The following is a 15,970-nucleotide window of genomic DNA, read 5'->3' on the forward strand; positions in this document are numbered from 1 at the left end:
ATGTAAGATGAAAGACATAATCAACTATAAGGCATTTTCTTAAAAAGAATTACTGTGTTACTGAACCTTCTGTTCAGAAAGCCTTTAATTGCAATATACAGGCCTAGGAATTTAGGTGCATCTATTTGTGTGTAAGGTGTGGGGGCTCAAGTTACAATCCTTGCGCCCTAAATGGTGACATTCAAGGCAGCCAGCATTGGGCCAACTGGGCCTTGTTATAATAGTGCCAGCAGAGAGCACCACCAGATCATGAAGCTGCTCCCATCATAGCGGCCCACAGATATATGGATCAGGGGTTTGTGTTCAGGAGATGATGATTGGGAATTGAATGCAGAAGAGATCAGATTGGGTGGGATGACACAATGTTGTCAGGAGCACACCTACTCCCTATTCGGTTGTTGTTGTAGAATGAAATTAACCTTGCATGTCGTAGAATGATGGTCCCAAGATCGAGTTTTCCTTGAGTGCAGCACTGGCTGCCTCAGGGCAAGCTAATCTTGAACTGGGGCTTCAAATCTATGTTAAGCCCCTTACTTTCATTTACATAGTTCAGGCATGGATAAAGGACGCCTGGTTTAACTTTCCCAATATGGAAGCTGGCGTACTTTCCCTCAGAAATGTCCCTGTGCTTCCTGCCACAATATTGGGAGCTTAGCAGGCGCATCAGTGCAGCTGAATTTATAAGTCACGACTTTGTCTACTTCAAAAATTGGTGTGATGATTAAGGAAGGATTAGTAGCTAAGTACCATACTTTTCAATTTCTAATCAAAAAGATGTTTGATCCTAATATTGCCAAACGTTTGAATGCTTTATGCGCGTCAGGTTTTGATAGTAATTTTAGATGACATCTAGTATATCTAACAAATCTGAGTGTGTTCTAATTGATGTTACATGTTGAACATGGTTAGTTTTACTGTGGGAAACCATATGGTGAAATACATGTTTAACCATGTATTCCCTGTCTGCCTCTGTGAGCATTCATATTGATGTAAGTCAGTTATGTTTATTGGTTAGTGGTGAAATCAAAAGAAAACAGAGTCTGAAAATGGTTTTCCTTTCCTATTCGGGTTATTTTGTGAATCCTGTGTGGGAAGCAATAAAGGATTGTGCAATAGAGGAAGGTTTGTTAGAAATGTTGCATCATGAGACTTTTTGAATGGAATTTACTGTTAATCTTTACTTCATCGGAAAAAATCAAAATGTCAACTAAACCCCCAAGGATATTTACAGCTGATTATCATACTGTTTAACTACTGTGTAAGCCAGTACTTGTGTGTTCCGAAAATGGTAAATAATATATTTCTTAATGAAGCCTCAAACTTAGAGCTACATTTGTTATGCTGCCACAGCATTTCGATTGAGAATGTAATAGTAGAAGTTCAAGATTCAGCTTACTCTGCATGGGGTCAATTTTAGTCACACTGCTTTGCAAAGGCAGATTATATAAAGGTTCAGCTTCCAAGCCATGGGGAATCAGGATAACTCTCTGGAAAATCAATGAAACCACTGCAAGAGAAACAACTGGTACTTCATGATAATCTTAGGCGTCATGCTGGAATTTTTTTTTAACCATTCATTCATGGGACGTGGACGTTGGTGGCTAGGCCAGCATTTATTGCCCGCCCCTAATTGCCCTAGAGAAGGTGGTGCAGCGCTGTCTGCCTAAACCGTTGCGGTGCCATCTGTTGGAGGAATACCTACGGTGCCGTTTGGAAGGGAGTTCCAGGATTTTGACCCAGCAGCAGTGAAGGAATGGCGATATAGTTCCAAGTCAGGATAGTGTGCGACTTGGAGGGGAACTTGCAGGTGGTGGTATTTCCGTGTATCTGTTGGCCCTTGTCCTTCTAGGTGGTAGTGTTTGGGGGTTTGGAAGGCACTGTCAAAGCAGCCTTGGTGAATTGGGGAGAGAGTCCATTATATACCTACCATATGTGGGTTAATGCTCAAGTAACTATACATTTATGGTTTCTAAGTACACCACATATAAAAAGCACAAAAATAAAATGTCTTACCTTGTATAGGTTGGGCAGGTTGGGTACTCTGGCCTAGCTTATCAATAAGCCACAGTTGCATGCGGATGAAAGGCTCACGACCTTTCTGAGTTAGCTTGCTCCATGGCTTAGGTCGAGAAAGCATATCACTCACACTCCCCTGGGATAGGCCCAGCACCTGAAATGGTGGAAAGATGTGAAGAGACCCAATTATTTCCCAACCTTCGACTGTCCTGTTTAGAGTAAAACTACCCTATTGACATGGCAATGTGTTGCACTGGACTAATTATTTTACAGGAGAGTAACATCACTGCTGCTCTGTCGAAGTTACTGCCAAAATGTAGCATATAAATGGATTTTACAATTACTCATCATATTATAGGTGTTATAGAAAATCCACTTATGGATATTTAACTTCTGGAAAATGAATCCCCTTCACAATTTTGCATCAGGTGCACGTGCTTTATATTACACTGAAGACAGATTACTAGAAGTGATGGATTTAGAGAAGTTTATTGGTTGCTGCTTCAAGGGGAGCAGCACGAAGCAGAAACATAAAAATTTGTTTTACACTTCAGCAGATTTCAACATGGTGCAGCACTGGAACAATCATTTTTCCACTAATAACTGTAAAGGCTCTAAGTGGATTAGAAACTACAACTTTTGAAAATCAGGGAAAGATGCACACTGAAAGCCAATTTAATTGAGTTGATATTTTTTCAAAGTAAATAATGATGTTCAGCCACAATTCTGACCTTTACTGGTTAAGGAAAAGCACCGATAATCTAACTAATCTAACACCCCTAATAGCTGTGAGATTCAGGTGCACTTCTGGCTTATTTAAATGAAAAGTTGTATTTATTTTTGAAATTCTTCTTTCTACATTTGTCCTGGGTCTGGAGGATAGGTGGCCCGAGCCCACAATATTTCCATAAAAGCATCAATGTTACTCTCGACTTCCAGAAGGTGAGGCTTTGTTCTTCACATTCCCACTTCCAGTCCATTTGCTCTTCTCTGCCCAAAGTTCATAAAACTTGAGTTCTAAGCTCATCTGGCAATACCAATTGAGCTGCTCCTCAGTGAATGTGTTAATGCTCCAGTGATGGAGCCCAGGCCAACACCATGGGACTTCGGTTATGATGGGTGGCTATTTTAAATTGATTTGAATCAGGTACTTTGTCCCCCTTGGTAAGACCACAAGCCAATAATAGGAGCAGGTATAGGACATTTGGCATTTCGAGCCTGCTCCACCATTCAACAATCTCATGGCTGATCTTCTAGAACTCCACTCTCCTGCAATATCACCATATCCCTTGATTCACTTAGTACCCTAAAATCTAGCAACCTCTGTCGTGAATGTGCTCAATAACTGAGCAACCACAGCTCTCTGGGTTAGAGAATTCCAAAGACTCACAGCCTTTTGGTTGGAGAAATTTCTCCTCATCTTAGTCCTAAATGGCTGATCTCTTATTCTAAAACTTTGACCCTGTGTTCTAGATCCCTCAGCCAGGGGAAACATTTTCTCAGCTGCTATCCTGTCAAGCCCCCTATGAATTTCACCTTTCATTTTTCTAAATTCCAGGCAATATAGGCCTGGACTTTCAAATCTCTCTTCTTAGAACAATCCCTCATCTCAGGAAATCAGTCCAGTGAGCCTCTGTTGCCCTCTGTCTAGGATAAATATGTCCTTCCTTAGGTAAGGAGACCAAAACTGAACATAGCGCTCCAGGTGTGGCCATACCAATACCCTACATAATTTTAGTAACACTTGCTTACTCTTAAACCCCAATTCCTTTTTAACAAAAGCTAATATACCATTTGCCTTCCTAATTCTTTGCTGTATCTTCAGGTTAACTTTCTGTGAGTCATGTACAAGGACATCCAGGTCCCTCTGAATACAAACATTTCCCAGTCTCTCACTATTCAAAAAAAATTCTGTTTTTTTATTGTTCCTCCCAAGGTGAACAACTTCCACTGCATTGTATTTCCTGAAAACGGTTCTGGATTTTAAGGAATTCTGGAAAACCAAAACCAATGTATCTGCTACCTCTCAAAATCTGAGGATGCAAGACATCAGGTCCAGGGGATTTATTGCCACCTAGTCTCCAACAGCAGCACACAAGTGGAATTGCAGATGACGGGACTGCTTTGAATCTAATGCTACATGTTAGGTTATTGTAAGGCAAACAAGCATGGCCTGTTTTCCCAAGATGAAAGTCTCTCATGCTTCCAGCTGCTTCTTTCAATTTAGTTTCTGTTTCACACTGTAAGCACACCCAGGCTTGACTAATAGCATACAGACACATAATCAAACACTGAACAACTGAAGACTACATCCTTCCCCCCTTATTTTAAATTAAACCACCATAAACAACAAGCATATGCAAACTGAGTCATTTCTTAGAGAAAATGGTCACCCAGAATGCCACGTACAGAAAGTCTTTGAGATGTGAAGGTTGTTGATGACAGCACTGAGATCTACAAATCTGAGGTAATGATTCTGCCTGACCAGCTCAATGAGGCTCAATTAACATCACAGTCACTACTTGGAAAAGGAAATGTATTCTCATAATCACTGTCCTCGAAATATCCTGGTCTGCTCGCTGTCAAATAGCTTGTGTTCCACTTTGTGTTGCCATTGGTTCCAAGTGACTACTTGATCTATTTTGGTCCAGATAGAGATGATTTGAGTTTCTGGTTGCAATTAGGCATTTTGATGTGAACCCAATCTCCAAACTCAAATCGTGGTTTCCATGTGTATGTTCATTCGTTGAAGTACACTTATGCTTTACCTTGTCGCTTTGCAATTTCTCCTGCTTTTGCTCTGACATTCCCTTTGGATAGCAGTGACAGCTTAAGAATGGTCAGCAGCATGTGAAAGTTATGACCAGTCACAAGTTCAGTCAATGCCTTTTCAGTCACAGTGTGTGGGGTGGATCAATATGTGCGAAGGACATATTGTTCAATGTTCAAACATTTGCCCTCCGATGAACTAGTTCTTAGACTGCCCTTTATCACCCTGTTGAATTATTTGATGGCACCATTTGACTGTGGGTTACATTATGATGTCAGTTGGTGATGAATTCTGTAACTTTCTAGGAACTCTGAACTAACTGGAAACAAGCTGTGGTCCATAGTGCATAGTGATAGTCGCCAGCAAATCCAGTTTTATAAACGACTTGTCTAAAATATCAATGACTGAAGTGGTGATTATGGAATATGTTATAGTGATTTCTGGCCATTTGCTATGTAGATCATGAACAACAAGCAAAAAATAATGTTTGCTAGGAGCTGCTTTCACTTCTCCAAACCTATCCACTTGGAGTTGTTGCTATTGTTTTGGTGGCTATGGGGTCAGTTGTAGAGATGCAGGACATAGTTTAACAGATTTTTCCACAGTGTACACACCACACAGTTTCTAATAAGCTTTTCTATCCAGACATGTTGCCATTGCACTTTCTGGATGACTGCTCACGTTCTGCATGCAACACAATTGACACCAAACAACGCAAGCTCATTGAGTACTCTGTAGTACAGGACCAGTTCTTCCTCTATTTTGCGAGGCCACTCAGTTTTTAGGTATGGGCTTTACTTTCTGCAGTGCACTGTCTGTCACCGATTCTGCATTCAACTCCTCTCACTTAACAAGATTTGCAGTTGCTTGTGAAATCACAAGTCACTTTGCTATTTCTAACGCTGTCTGTGATAGTAGTATGGCTAAGCACGTCCGCTACTCGGTTCCGTAAACCTGCGAGATTCTCAACCTTGAAGTTGTATTGATGAAGAGGATCCGACCATCTGTCAATGCATAGAGGTCGATGACCAAATCCTGACAATGTAGCCAGCGCTTGGTGATCATTGCAGAGAGTGAACTTTCTACCATAGAGATATATTTGCCAATATTCGCCAGTGTAGAGACAGGCTAATGCTTCTTGCTCGCCAGTAGAATATTTGTGATCACTTCCTTCAAGCTACTGTGAGAGTACAGCTCCAATCACATTTTCTGATGCACCTGTTGTGACATACATTTCACATGTGAGTTGAAATGCAGGAGGACCAGTGGAGATGCTACCTTTGCCTTTAATGTGTCAAACGCTGTTTGCCGTGCAACTGCCCATTTCTATTGCGCATCTTTATGCAGTAGCTTTTAAAATGGCTCTGCGATCTCTGAGTACTTAGGAATGAATTTGTGCTAAAAGTTGGTAGTATCGAGGAATGATGTCAATTCTTTCATGTTAGATGGGGGTCAGAAGTGCAAGAACGGCTGTTAGGTTGTTGTGTGTTGGCTTTACTTCAGCTGCTTTCACTCTGTACGTGGGAAAGTCAATCTTGGATGCTGTGAATGTGCATTTGTCCTTGTTCAGTGTCAAATTATGTTGTTCGAGTTGGGTAAGCACTGCTGATACCCACTGATAGTGTTCTGCTTTGTCCCTCCCATGGACAATAACATCATCAAGTGGGTTGAGCATCTCCTCAACATCTGACAAGACTGATGAACTGATCATCTGGAATGCGCTAGGTGTTGAACTTAGCCCATAGGGTATTCTATGGTACACCTCTGAGTAACAAAAGTGGTAAGAAATTGGCTTTGCTTCACTTGTGGTATCTGAAGATAGCTCCGTTGCATGTCAAACTTCATGGAGTCACGAAATGATACCAATAGTTCTTGGATTGTAGGAAGTGAATACTTGTCTGGAATGATTGCTTTGTTGACCACCTTAAGGTCAATGCAGAGTCTGTTTGCTATTTTTACATCATGCAATGACATGGCTTGATATTCATGGCAATGAATCGATTCACTCATTGATACAATCTGCTTCAGACACTTGGGCCTGGATTTCAAACACAACCACCTCAAATTTTGTGAAACTGGCAGAATTGATCTGTTGATGCAAGGAGCATGATGGTACCCCTTAATCTCCCCAAGTCCTGCAAATGAGGAGGTATACTGTTGTGTATAGTCTGTGCCATTGATCTATGTGCACTGGTGGGGTCTTCAAGTTTGAAGCCAAGCTTATTAAAAAGCTTTACCACCATGAGGCTTCTGTCTTTGGCTACGTAGATGATGAATTGTCTAGGATGAGGTTTTTGTAGCACACTGGAACTGTGATTGTTCCCAAAACCAGAATATTAGCTTGAAGAGTGTCTTTCACAGGAGTGAGAGAAAGTAGCAAAGAATAACAACGGTAGGGTTTGTGATTCAATATATATACTTCTGCACCAACATCAATGAAGAGCAACACTGAGATGCCTGCAATCTCAACTCAGCATACCTTCAAATGACCTGGTGCTTTACCGCCCATGATGGTATACGCATGCTGAACCTCACTCTCAGGAGTAGACGCTCCTACGTGTTGAACTGATGAAGTCCTCTTTTCCAACCTGCACACCTTTGCAAAGTGATTCCACTTTAAGCACAAGTTGCACTTTTTCCTTTGAGTTTGACATTATATTGAGAACCGAACGGTAACTCCATGATCTGGGCACATTTTTGAATGTATCTCACCATGATAGGCTCTCTGACATCTCTGGTGGAATGCAGATCTTTCAATACTTATCTTTGGCTGAAGTATTTTTCGAGAGCACTTACTGCCATATTAAATGTAGACGTGCCTTCTGTGCGCTGCTCGACTACTCACTGGCCTTCTGCTCCTAGACAATGTAAGAGGATCGTCTTCTTATAGATCACTGCTACACGTGGACTGCCCATTCCTGTAGTAAGCAAGTAGGTCTTGAACCCCAAAATCCATTGATCCTATGGCACTGGGTGGATCTCCTGGCGAAGAAAGGAAAGGTGCTGGAGCCAGTAAATTTAAACTACTCTCATTGCCAATTGATGTGTTTCACGCCTCTGAGATATGCAGAGATGACACTAGTTTCTATGTCTAAACAGCAGTTTTATTCTCAGTGCTTTCTCAAGCTTCCAGCTGTTTCTTTCAGTTTAGTTTCACTTTTACTCCGTAACCACACCCAGGCTAGATTAATAGCACACAGAGACAGATTAACAGACACACATAATCAAACATGAACAACTGAACAATTGAATACTATACCTATGTGTTGCTGCCATTTGTAGTAACAGCTGAAAGGGTAAACTGTATGCCCCTTATAAATTTCACTGTTACCTTTCATGATTTAACTCAATTTACAAATTGCCAAAGCATAGCTGCCGCACGGGAGCATTTGAGAAAATCAAGTCAATTTAGAACTGTTGATCTGAAAAGTCTTTGCAGCACTAAAAATCATTCAAAAAAAATTAAACTGTTTCTTCTTGTTGGAAATTTCACATGCTCTTTTCAGTTTGTCATGTTCAAGAAAATGTATTTTGGATTAATTTTCTTCTAGCTCAGTCACTTACCTTTTCACCAAAGATCCTCTGACAGATTCCATTTTTGGCCAGCTTTTCTTTAACTTGTCTGGTCAGTTCTACTGTGTCCACCTCCCGATACATGTACATCTCGTACTGTTCTGGAGTCAATGGAGGAACTGTTGGTTTCAGCGAACGTGGGACATACGTAGGGAATATGGAGAGCTGACCGATACTTTGAGAGTCTGGACTGCCTTCCGATTTTATATCTGCAAGTTTATGCGTACCTTCAATGCCAACTGAATTTTCCTCACCATTTTTGCTGTTGTCATTAGGTTCAGCTCGCCACTGTCTGACATTCCCTGTCCCAGAAGAACCACAGGAAGAGGATGATGGTGAAGGTGATACTGAAGCATACAACCTGTGAGCCATATTTCTCTCACTGGCCCAGTGCTGGTCAAAGTACGATCCGGCATCACCAATTTCTGATTTCACTTTCCGTATAATGTTCTGTACAAAGGCCGCAGGTGATACAACACTGAGGGGAGTCTGTGAACTTCTAGTTGTGATGCCTTCCTCTTGCTTGATGTAAGGGGAAAGAGCGATTTTGTTTGTGGCTGGTAGTGTTTCTATGTGTGGTGTTGTCATTGTGTTGTTGCTGCTACTACTGCTTTCCAGCTCCAATAGAACTTGCTGCTGGGCTTGCATCTCTCTTCGGGCCTGTTCCAGGATAGATCGAATTGCTTCATCAGAACCAGCACTACTGCTGGAACTTGTACTGCACACAGGCAAGGGAGAGCTTTTAGATTCAACTAAAAAAAAACATAAATAAAGTCAGGCTATTTTAAAGCATTCTTCAGCACAAGTATGAGTCAAGTACATTCTTTGAAACTATGGCCAGGAGTTTCGGCTCAGCGGGCTGAGGCATAAAATGATGCGGGGTGATGTCCGGCGTGCATCCCGACATCACAGTGCATTACTTAGATTTTCAGTTTAGCGGGTGTGCAGCTGAGTTGGCTGTGCGCCCACTGAACTGTCAAAGGCCTATTAACAACAAAAACGGAATTACCTGGAAAAACTCAGCAGGTCTGGCAGCATCGGCGGAGAAGAAAAGAGTTGATGTTTTGAGTCCTCATGACCCTTCCACAGAACTGAGCGAATATAAGGAGAGGGGTGAAATATAAGCTGGTTTAAGGTGGGGGGTGCTGGTGGGGTTTGGTGTGGTTGTAGGAACAAGCAAGCAGTGATAGGAGCAGATAATCAAAAGATGTCACAGACAAAAGAACAAAAGAACACAGAGGTGTTGAAGTTGGTGATATTATCTAAACGAATGTGCTGATTAAGAATGGATGGTAGGGCACTCAAGGTACAGCTCTAGTGGGGGTGGGGTGGAAAGACTAGTGGGGCATAAAAGATTTAAAAATAATGGAAATAGGTGGAAAAGAAAAATCTATATAAATTATTGGAAAAGACAAAAGGAAGGGAGAAGAAACAGAAAGGGGGTGGGGATGGAGGAGGGAGTTCAAGATCTAAAGTTGTTGAATTCAGTATTCAGTCCGGAAGGCTGTAAAGTGCCTAGTCGGAAGATGAGGTGCTGTTCCTCCACTTTGCGTTGGGCTTCACTGGAACAATGCACCAGGCCAAGGACAGACATGTGGGCAAGGGAGCAGGGTGGAGTGTTAAAATGGCAAGCGACAGGGAGGTTTGGGTCATTCTTGCGGACAGACCGCAGGTGTTCTGCAAAGCGGTCCACTAGGCACTTTACAGCCTTCTGGACTGAATATTGAATTCAACAACTTTAGATCTTGAACTCCCTCCTCCATCCCCACCCCCTTTCTGTTTCTACCCCCTTCCTTTTGTTTTTTCCAATAATTTATATAGATCTTTCTTTTCCCACATTTTTCCATTATTTTTAAATCTTTTATGCCCCGCTAGTCTTTCCACCCCACCCCCACTAGAGCTGTACCTTGAGTGCCCTACCATCCATTCTTAATTAGCACATTCATTTAGATAATATCACTACCTTCAACACCTCTGTGTTCTTTTGCTCTTTTGTCTGTGACATCTTTTGATTATCTGCTCCTATCACTGCTTGCTTGTCCCTACAACCACACCAAACCCCCCCCTCCCAGACCACACACCTTAAACCAGCTTATATTTCACCCCTCTCCTTATATGCGCTCAGTTCTGTGGAAGGGTCATGAGGACTCGAAACATCAACTCTTTTCTTCCCCGCTGATGCTGCCAGACCTGCTGAGTTTTTCCAGGTAATTCTGTTTTTGTTTTGGATTTCCAGCATCCACAGTTTTTTTGTTTTTAAAGGCCTATTAAGGCCAGTTAAAAACTAATTAAACTAATAAACTGAGCTGCCCGTGCAACCTTAAGGTAAAGAGCCCAAGGCGGCCTTTGCATTTTTCATGGAACCTCATCCACGGGCGGGATGAGGTTTCATGAAGTGTTTATGAATTGAATAAAAATTTTTATACAAATTCATTGACATGTCCCAGCTCATGTGACACTGTCACATAAGGGGACATGTCTTAAAATTTTTTCTTTCCTTTATTTAAACTTTTAAAACTTTAAACTAATCTCCCTGAGGCACAGAGGTGTCTCAGAGAGATTTCTGCACTCTTTCACGCTCATGCACAAATGAGCGCAGGCGCCGACTCAGGGAACGACCCCCCCCCAATCCCGTCTGCACAGCGCTTCCAGGTGCACATCACACTGGGCGGGTCTTAATTGACCCGCCCATGTAAAATGGCGGCGTGGACCCGATCGGGTCCATGCCCGCCCACACAACCCTAAATTCTCCCCTATATTCCAGTTATAGAAAGTAACGCGTAGGAAGATCCATAACACATTTTGTACAAACAGAACAAAATTTTCCACAAATAAAGGGACCGTAGACAAATTGTGTACATTTTCAAACTGCTTTTCAAAGCTCGAAATGTCTTGTACAAAAAGAACCGAGGTGACCACTGACATGCCGGAGGTCCTTGTTGTTGCAAAACTGCCTCCTAGTTCACCTGGCAGAATCTGAACTCATTCCAGGGGTCAAAACCCAATGCCAGCCCTTACTCTGTTTTTGACGCTGCATTACATTTCTAAAATCAGCTACTCAAAATACTTAAGCTTACAATTAAATATTCTGGCCATGAAGAAGCAAATGGTGAACTTTTCTAAAAGAAACCAATTATGTCCTTCTGCAGTTAAGTTTTAATGATCTGTGTGCTTAAACTCTAAAGGACAGCTGCTAACCTTATTTTATTCAGGTTGTCTTTTAATTACTTACCACATTTTTGAGTTTGAAGCTCTTTCTTTGCCTGCTCCAGAATATTTTTAATAGCTTCATCTGAACCAGTCTCTGGGGTCCTAATCCTAGGAGTTATACTCCCTGAAAGCAAACACGCACAAAAGTGAACACTTCAAAAATGTTTCCTACATTTTGCTCCTATTCCTTAATAAAAGATACCTTTCATGTTGTAACATATGGGAACTACAGGAAACACTGAAACAAAAATTAACGAGCAGCATTGATCTTATCAGTACATATATCAGGCTTGAATTAGGTCATACAAGCCCAGAGTTTGATTCTTGAAAAATATCTCGAAAAATACTCCACTGATGATTTAGCAAAGTGTAACTTTAAAATATTTAATATTTATTTTTTTATTCTTTCCTTGGATGTGGCTTATGTTGTTTGGATGCTGAAATGATTCCTGGAATTCTTGCTGGGTCTGGAAGTTGCATCATTTGACCTGTTTCTGAGCTGAAGAGGCTATTGTGAAAGCATTGCAATAGGCTGCATATGAAATATGGTATGAGAATGGTTTTGACTAGTCATATAATACAATACAAAGAGGTTCCATGTGAATAAGAGAATTATAAATGATTACCATTTTGGATCTTATTTTAATTTATTTAAATAGCAATAGATATCTCCTCTTCACAGTTTGGATATTAGAAGTTGGGAACTAAAGGAAGTAAACTCGGCTTGAGGATAATTAAGATAATGTGCTACACCTTACTGAGTTTTATCTTTTCTGTATCAAATGGGGTGGCTTTATATGCGAGGCATCTTCTCTCATTCCTCTTTCCCTGGTCTCTATGTTGGCAGTGTGGACAACAATCATTTCCTAAGCCTCTGTCATTAGCTTTAAAACTGTTGATTAGAAACTGCTTGAGATCAGACTCAGGTGACTGTTTCCTGACGCTGACTTGTTTAAGACTGGTAGCTTAGCATGTGCCTGGAACAGCATCTTGATGCTCCCAATGTGGTGCCATTAGGGTATGGAATTACATTTTTAACAGTTAAAAGTTGATCCACTGTATTAGGCTCTATATCCATAACACACAACATAAATTAATTTGCAAGACTATTTCTTCTGGGCAAGCACAAAAAAATTGGCACTCTTTATTGATTTTTGAAGTCATTCCTCTCTTTTATATTGGGTTTTTCTTAATATCGTATTGTTTTGAACCCTCATCACTCCATGAGGTAGCTGTTCATTGCATCAATGTGCTACCAGAGCACCACTCAAACTTTCCTTTTTCTCTTCCTAAGTCACATTAAAACTGAAAGCTTATCTTATAGTCTGTGTAAATACCTCTTTGACGCACTTGAATAGTTCGAAGGGCAAGGATATTTTGCTCATCAGATAGAAACTGCTTCATCTTAATAAAAGGCTCTTTTCCTTTAACAGTAAGCTTATGCCATGGTTTGGGTCTGGCAAGAATCTCACTAACAGATCCTTGCGATAATCCCAGGACGTAGTGTCCAAATACACGTTGTCCAATGTTGTGCTTTAGGAGTTGCTCTTTAACCTGAAAAGCAATTTCAGCTGTCTCCAGATGTTCCTCCTCAGCAGCACTAGAACTGCTGCTTTCTGACTGGTCACTTGGTGGAACAGCTTCAGTGTTACTGGAACTATTCCCTACGATTAAAGCTCCCTTGGCTGAGTAGAGTGCAGTTGGGTAGACAGCTGTACTTCCAGCGTCCTTTGTATACAGAGGGGACATCAACGGTTTATGATGCAGTGGCTCCAGAGAGGGTTTCTCATTTGTTTTAATTAAGGGGAACGGAGAGAGAGGAAATGTTCCTGATATTTCGGATCCTCGGCTTGACTCATGTGCTGGTAAGGACTTTGGAGAAGTTTGTTCGTCTCCTGACCAATGTGGCACCGGCTGAGGTGATGGTGAAGGATGCTCTATGCTTAAGGTGCCCTTCCCACTTTTCAGAGTGTCTTTCATAGAATCTTCTTCCGGTGGCTCCTCATCTGCAGAACACAAGAAATATTTTGATCAAGTTACTCCACTCAGAGGCACTAAATCTTTCTACATTCACACACGTTTGTGCACACACGGTTATTCAACCTGCAGAGGTATATTCTGGATGTGCTGTTAGATTTAGCACTTAATGACAGGAGGAATACAGCAGGTAGGGGCAGTACCTCCGATCAAAAATACAGTCTTTGTGAGGTGACTTTATGAGTTGACCCGACAGGGTATTTGAATATATGCTGCATATAATTTTCTGATGGCCTCCAACCCATCTCTGGCGTGTCAGCTGTGGCTCAGTTGGGAGTACTTTTGCCTGAGTCACCAGGTTCCCGGTTCAAAGGCCACTCCAGGGCTTGAGCACAGAAGTCTAGGCTGACACGCCAGTACAGCACTGAGGGATATCTGCACTGTAGAAGGTGCTGTCTTTTGGATGAGACATTAAACCCCCTGCCTGCCCTTGTGGATGTAAAACAAGAGTTAGGGGAGTTATCCCCAGTGCCCTGGCCAAAATTTATCCCTCAATCAACATACAAAAGCAAATTATCTGATCATTGTCGCACTGCTGTTCGTGGGAGTTCGGTGTGTGCAAAATTGGCTGCTGTGTTTTCTGCATTACAACAGAGGCTACACTTCTAAAATACCTCAAAGGCTGTAAAGTACTTTGAGACGCCCAATGGTTGTGAAAAGTGTGATCTAAATGCAAGACTTTCTTTCTTTACCAAGTATATGGTCTGAAAATCTTGGTGCACGCTTTCTCGCTTGTTAAGCCATTGCTCAAAGTGTCACAGCACTGATTAAGTTTTGAAAAAATTCCCAATACTTGTGAGAGCCACAATGTACATCCCATTTAAGGGATGAAGGCTGCCTCTAAATGGCACTGGACACTCACCATATTGAGCCCCTTTGGATGCTTGCAACCACTCAACAGCATGAATGGTGCTGGGTGCATGTAAAAATGATGGGCATGATGGTCATTGATGGGTATGGGTTAACTGTGCACTGCAATCCCTGCACCTGTTTTCAGGTCATAAACAAACTCTTCTGCCATGTCCTTTAAGGCACAGCCCAAATTAAATTCATTTCTCGATTAAAGTTACTAGATTAGATTTAGGGACAAAAGCAGAGGAACACCTGCAGTTATGAAATTTGATCCAGGCAACATCAAAATGGCCGCAATTTATACTTAAAATAAACACTGATTAATATGTTAACCCATAGGATTTTGCTTTGATATTTCCAGTTGGAGAATGAACAAAATGTTTCTTTTAAGAACATGAAGAACACACGTCATTACGTTAGCTTCTGGAAATATTCTCATTCATTTCAAACTAATTCCAACAGAAGTGTGAGAGTTTGTCATTTTACTTGTGATCACGTTACAAGGTGGGGAAAAAAACTAATGACTTCAGCAGAAATTCTTCATTTTAGCTAAGAACACAAAAGCAATTCCTGTCTTTAGAAAACTTGCCAGGTTTGTGATGGAAATAGAACTTAATCTTGCTTCAAAATGTAAACGCTTCATGTCACAGCTTGCTTATATAAAACTTTAGATGGCCAATTTTGTGAATTTAATCTTGACTTCTATCAGCTGTATTCTTATGCCTGTGTGAGGGAAAAGAAAGACAATGAACTAATCTGTGTACAGGTAACTTAGTTTTAGGATAACTAACCGATTTCCTGGAGGGATATCATTACATATACTCACAAGTTAATTACATCACTGAAATATTAATTATAGTCAAAATTTGCAGACATTTTTGTTGGACACTCTAGATTGTTCTTGGAACCAAACAACTTAATATACAAGTTCGTTTCAAAAGCAATCAGCCTGGAAAGATAAAAACTTGCATTCACATCACACATTTCAAGACCTCAGGCTCCCAAAGTGTTTTCTGGCCAATTAAATACTTTTTGAAGTATAGTCACTGTGATGATGCAGGAAATGCTGCAGCTCGTTTACTCACTGCAGGCCCCCACAAACAGCAATGTGACAATGGCCAGAAAATCCATTTTAGTGATGTTGATTGAGGAATAAATATTGACCACGACACCAGGGAGAACTCCCTTGCATCTCTTTGAATTACATCATGGGATGGTCCAGAATAAATGGAATTCTGCCTGAATGGTAATACTGAACAACGGTACATATTCCTGCACAGTGCTAACAAACTACTTTGATCTGAGGTGACTCAGTCCACCTGGAACAAGTGCTACTGGTTTGTCCCATTTGCCAGTCCCTTGCTTGCCTGCTATTTTTATGCTGTGGCAGGAACATGATGTCAGATCCATCAGCTCAAAGGCTCTGAAAAAGACTATTAAGATTTCTTTTTTTTTTCCAGAAGTTTAAAGTGTTATATTAATCAGTTAATTGCAGTTTTGTTTTGTTGCTAC

The 15,970-nt window shown here is 41.2% G+C and overlaps 1 protein-coding gene across 1 annotated transcript in view; it reads right to left on the reverse strand.

Annotated features, from left to right (window-relative positions):
• The window catches only part of cux2b (cut-like homeobox 2b), a 463,358-nt gene that overhangs the window by 23,107 nt on the left and 424,281 nt on the right, over positions 1–15,970 (reverse strand). The window contains 4 exon segments of the mRNA XM_041203041.1: positions 2,014–2,170; positions 8,351–9,111; positions 11,592–11,693; positions 12,907–13,575. Of these exon segments, the coding sequence (XP_041058975.1) occupies positions 2,014–2,170; positions 8,351–9,111; positions 11,592–11,693; positions 12,907–13,575 (1,689 nt within the window).

The sequence above is a fragment of the Carcharodon carcharias genome, chromosome 13 (assembly GCF_017639515.1).
Source record: "Carcharodon carcharias isolate sCarCar2 chromosome 13, sCarCar2.pri, whole genome shotgun sequence".
In the NCBI taxonomy this organism is placed as follows: Eukaryota; Metazoa; Chordata; class Chondrichthyes; order Lamniformes; family Lamnidae; genus Carcharodon; species Carcharodon carcharias.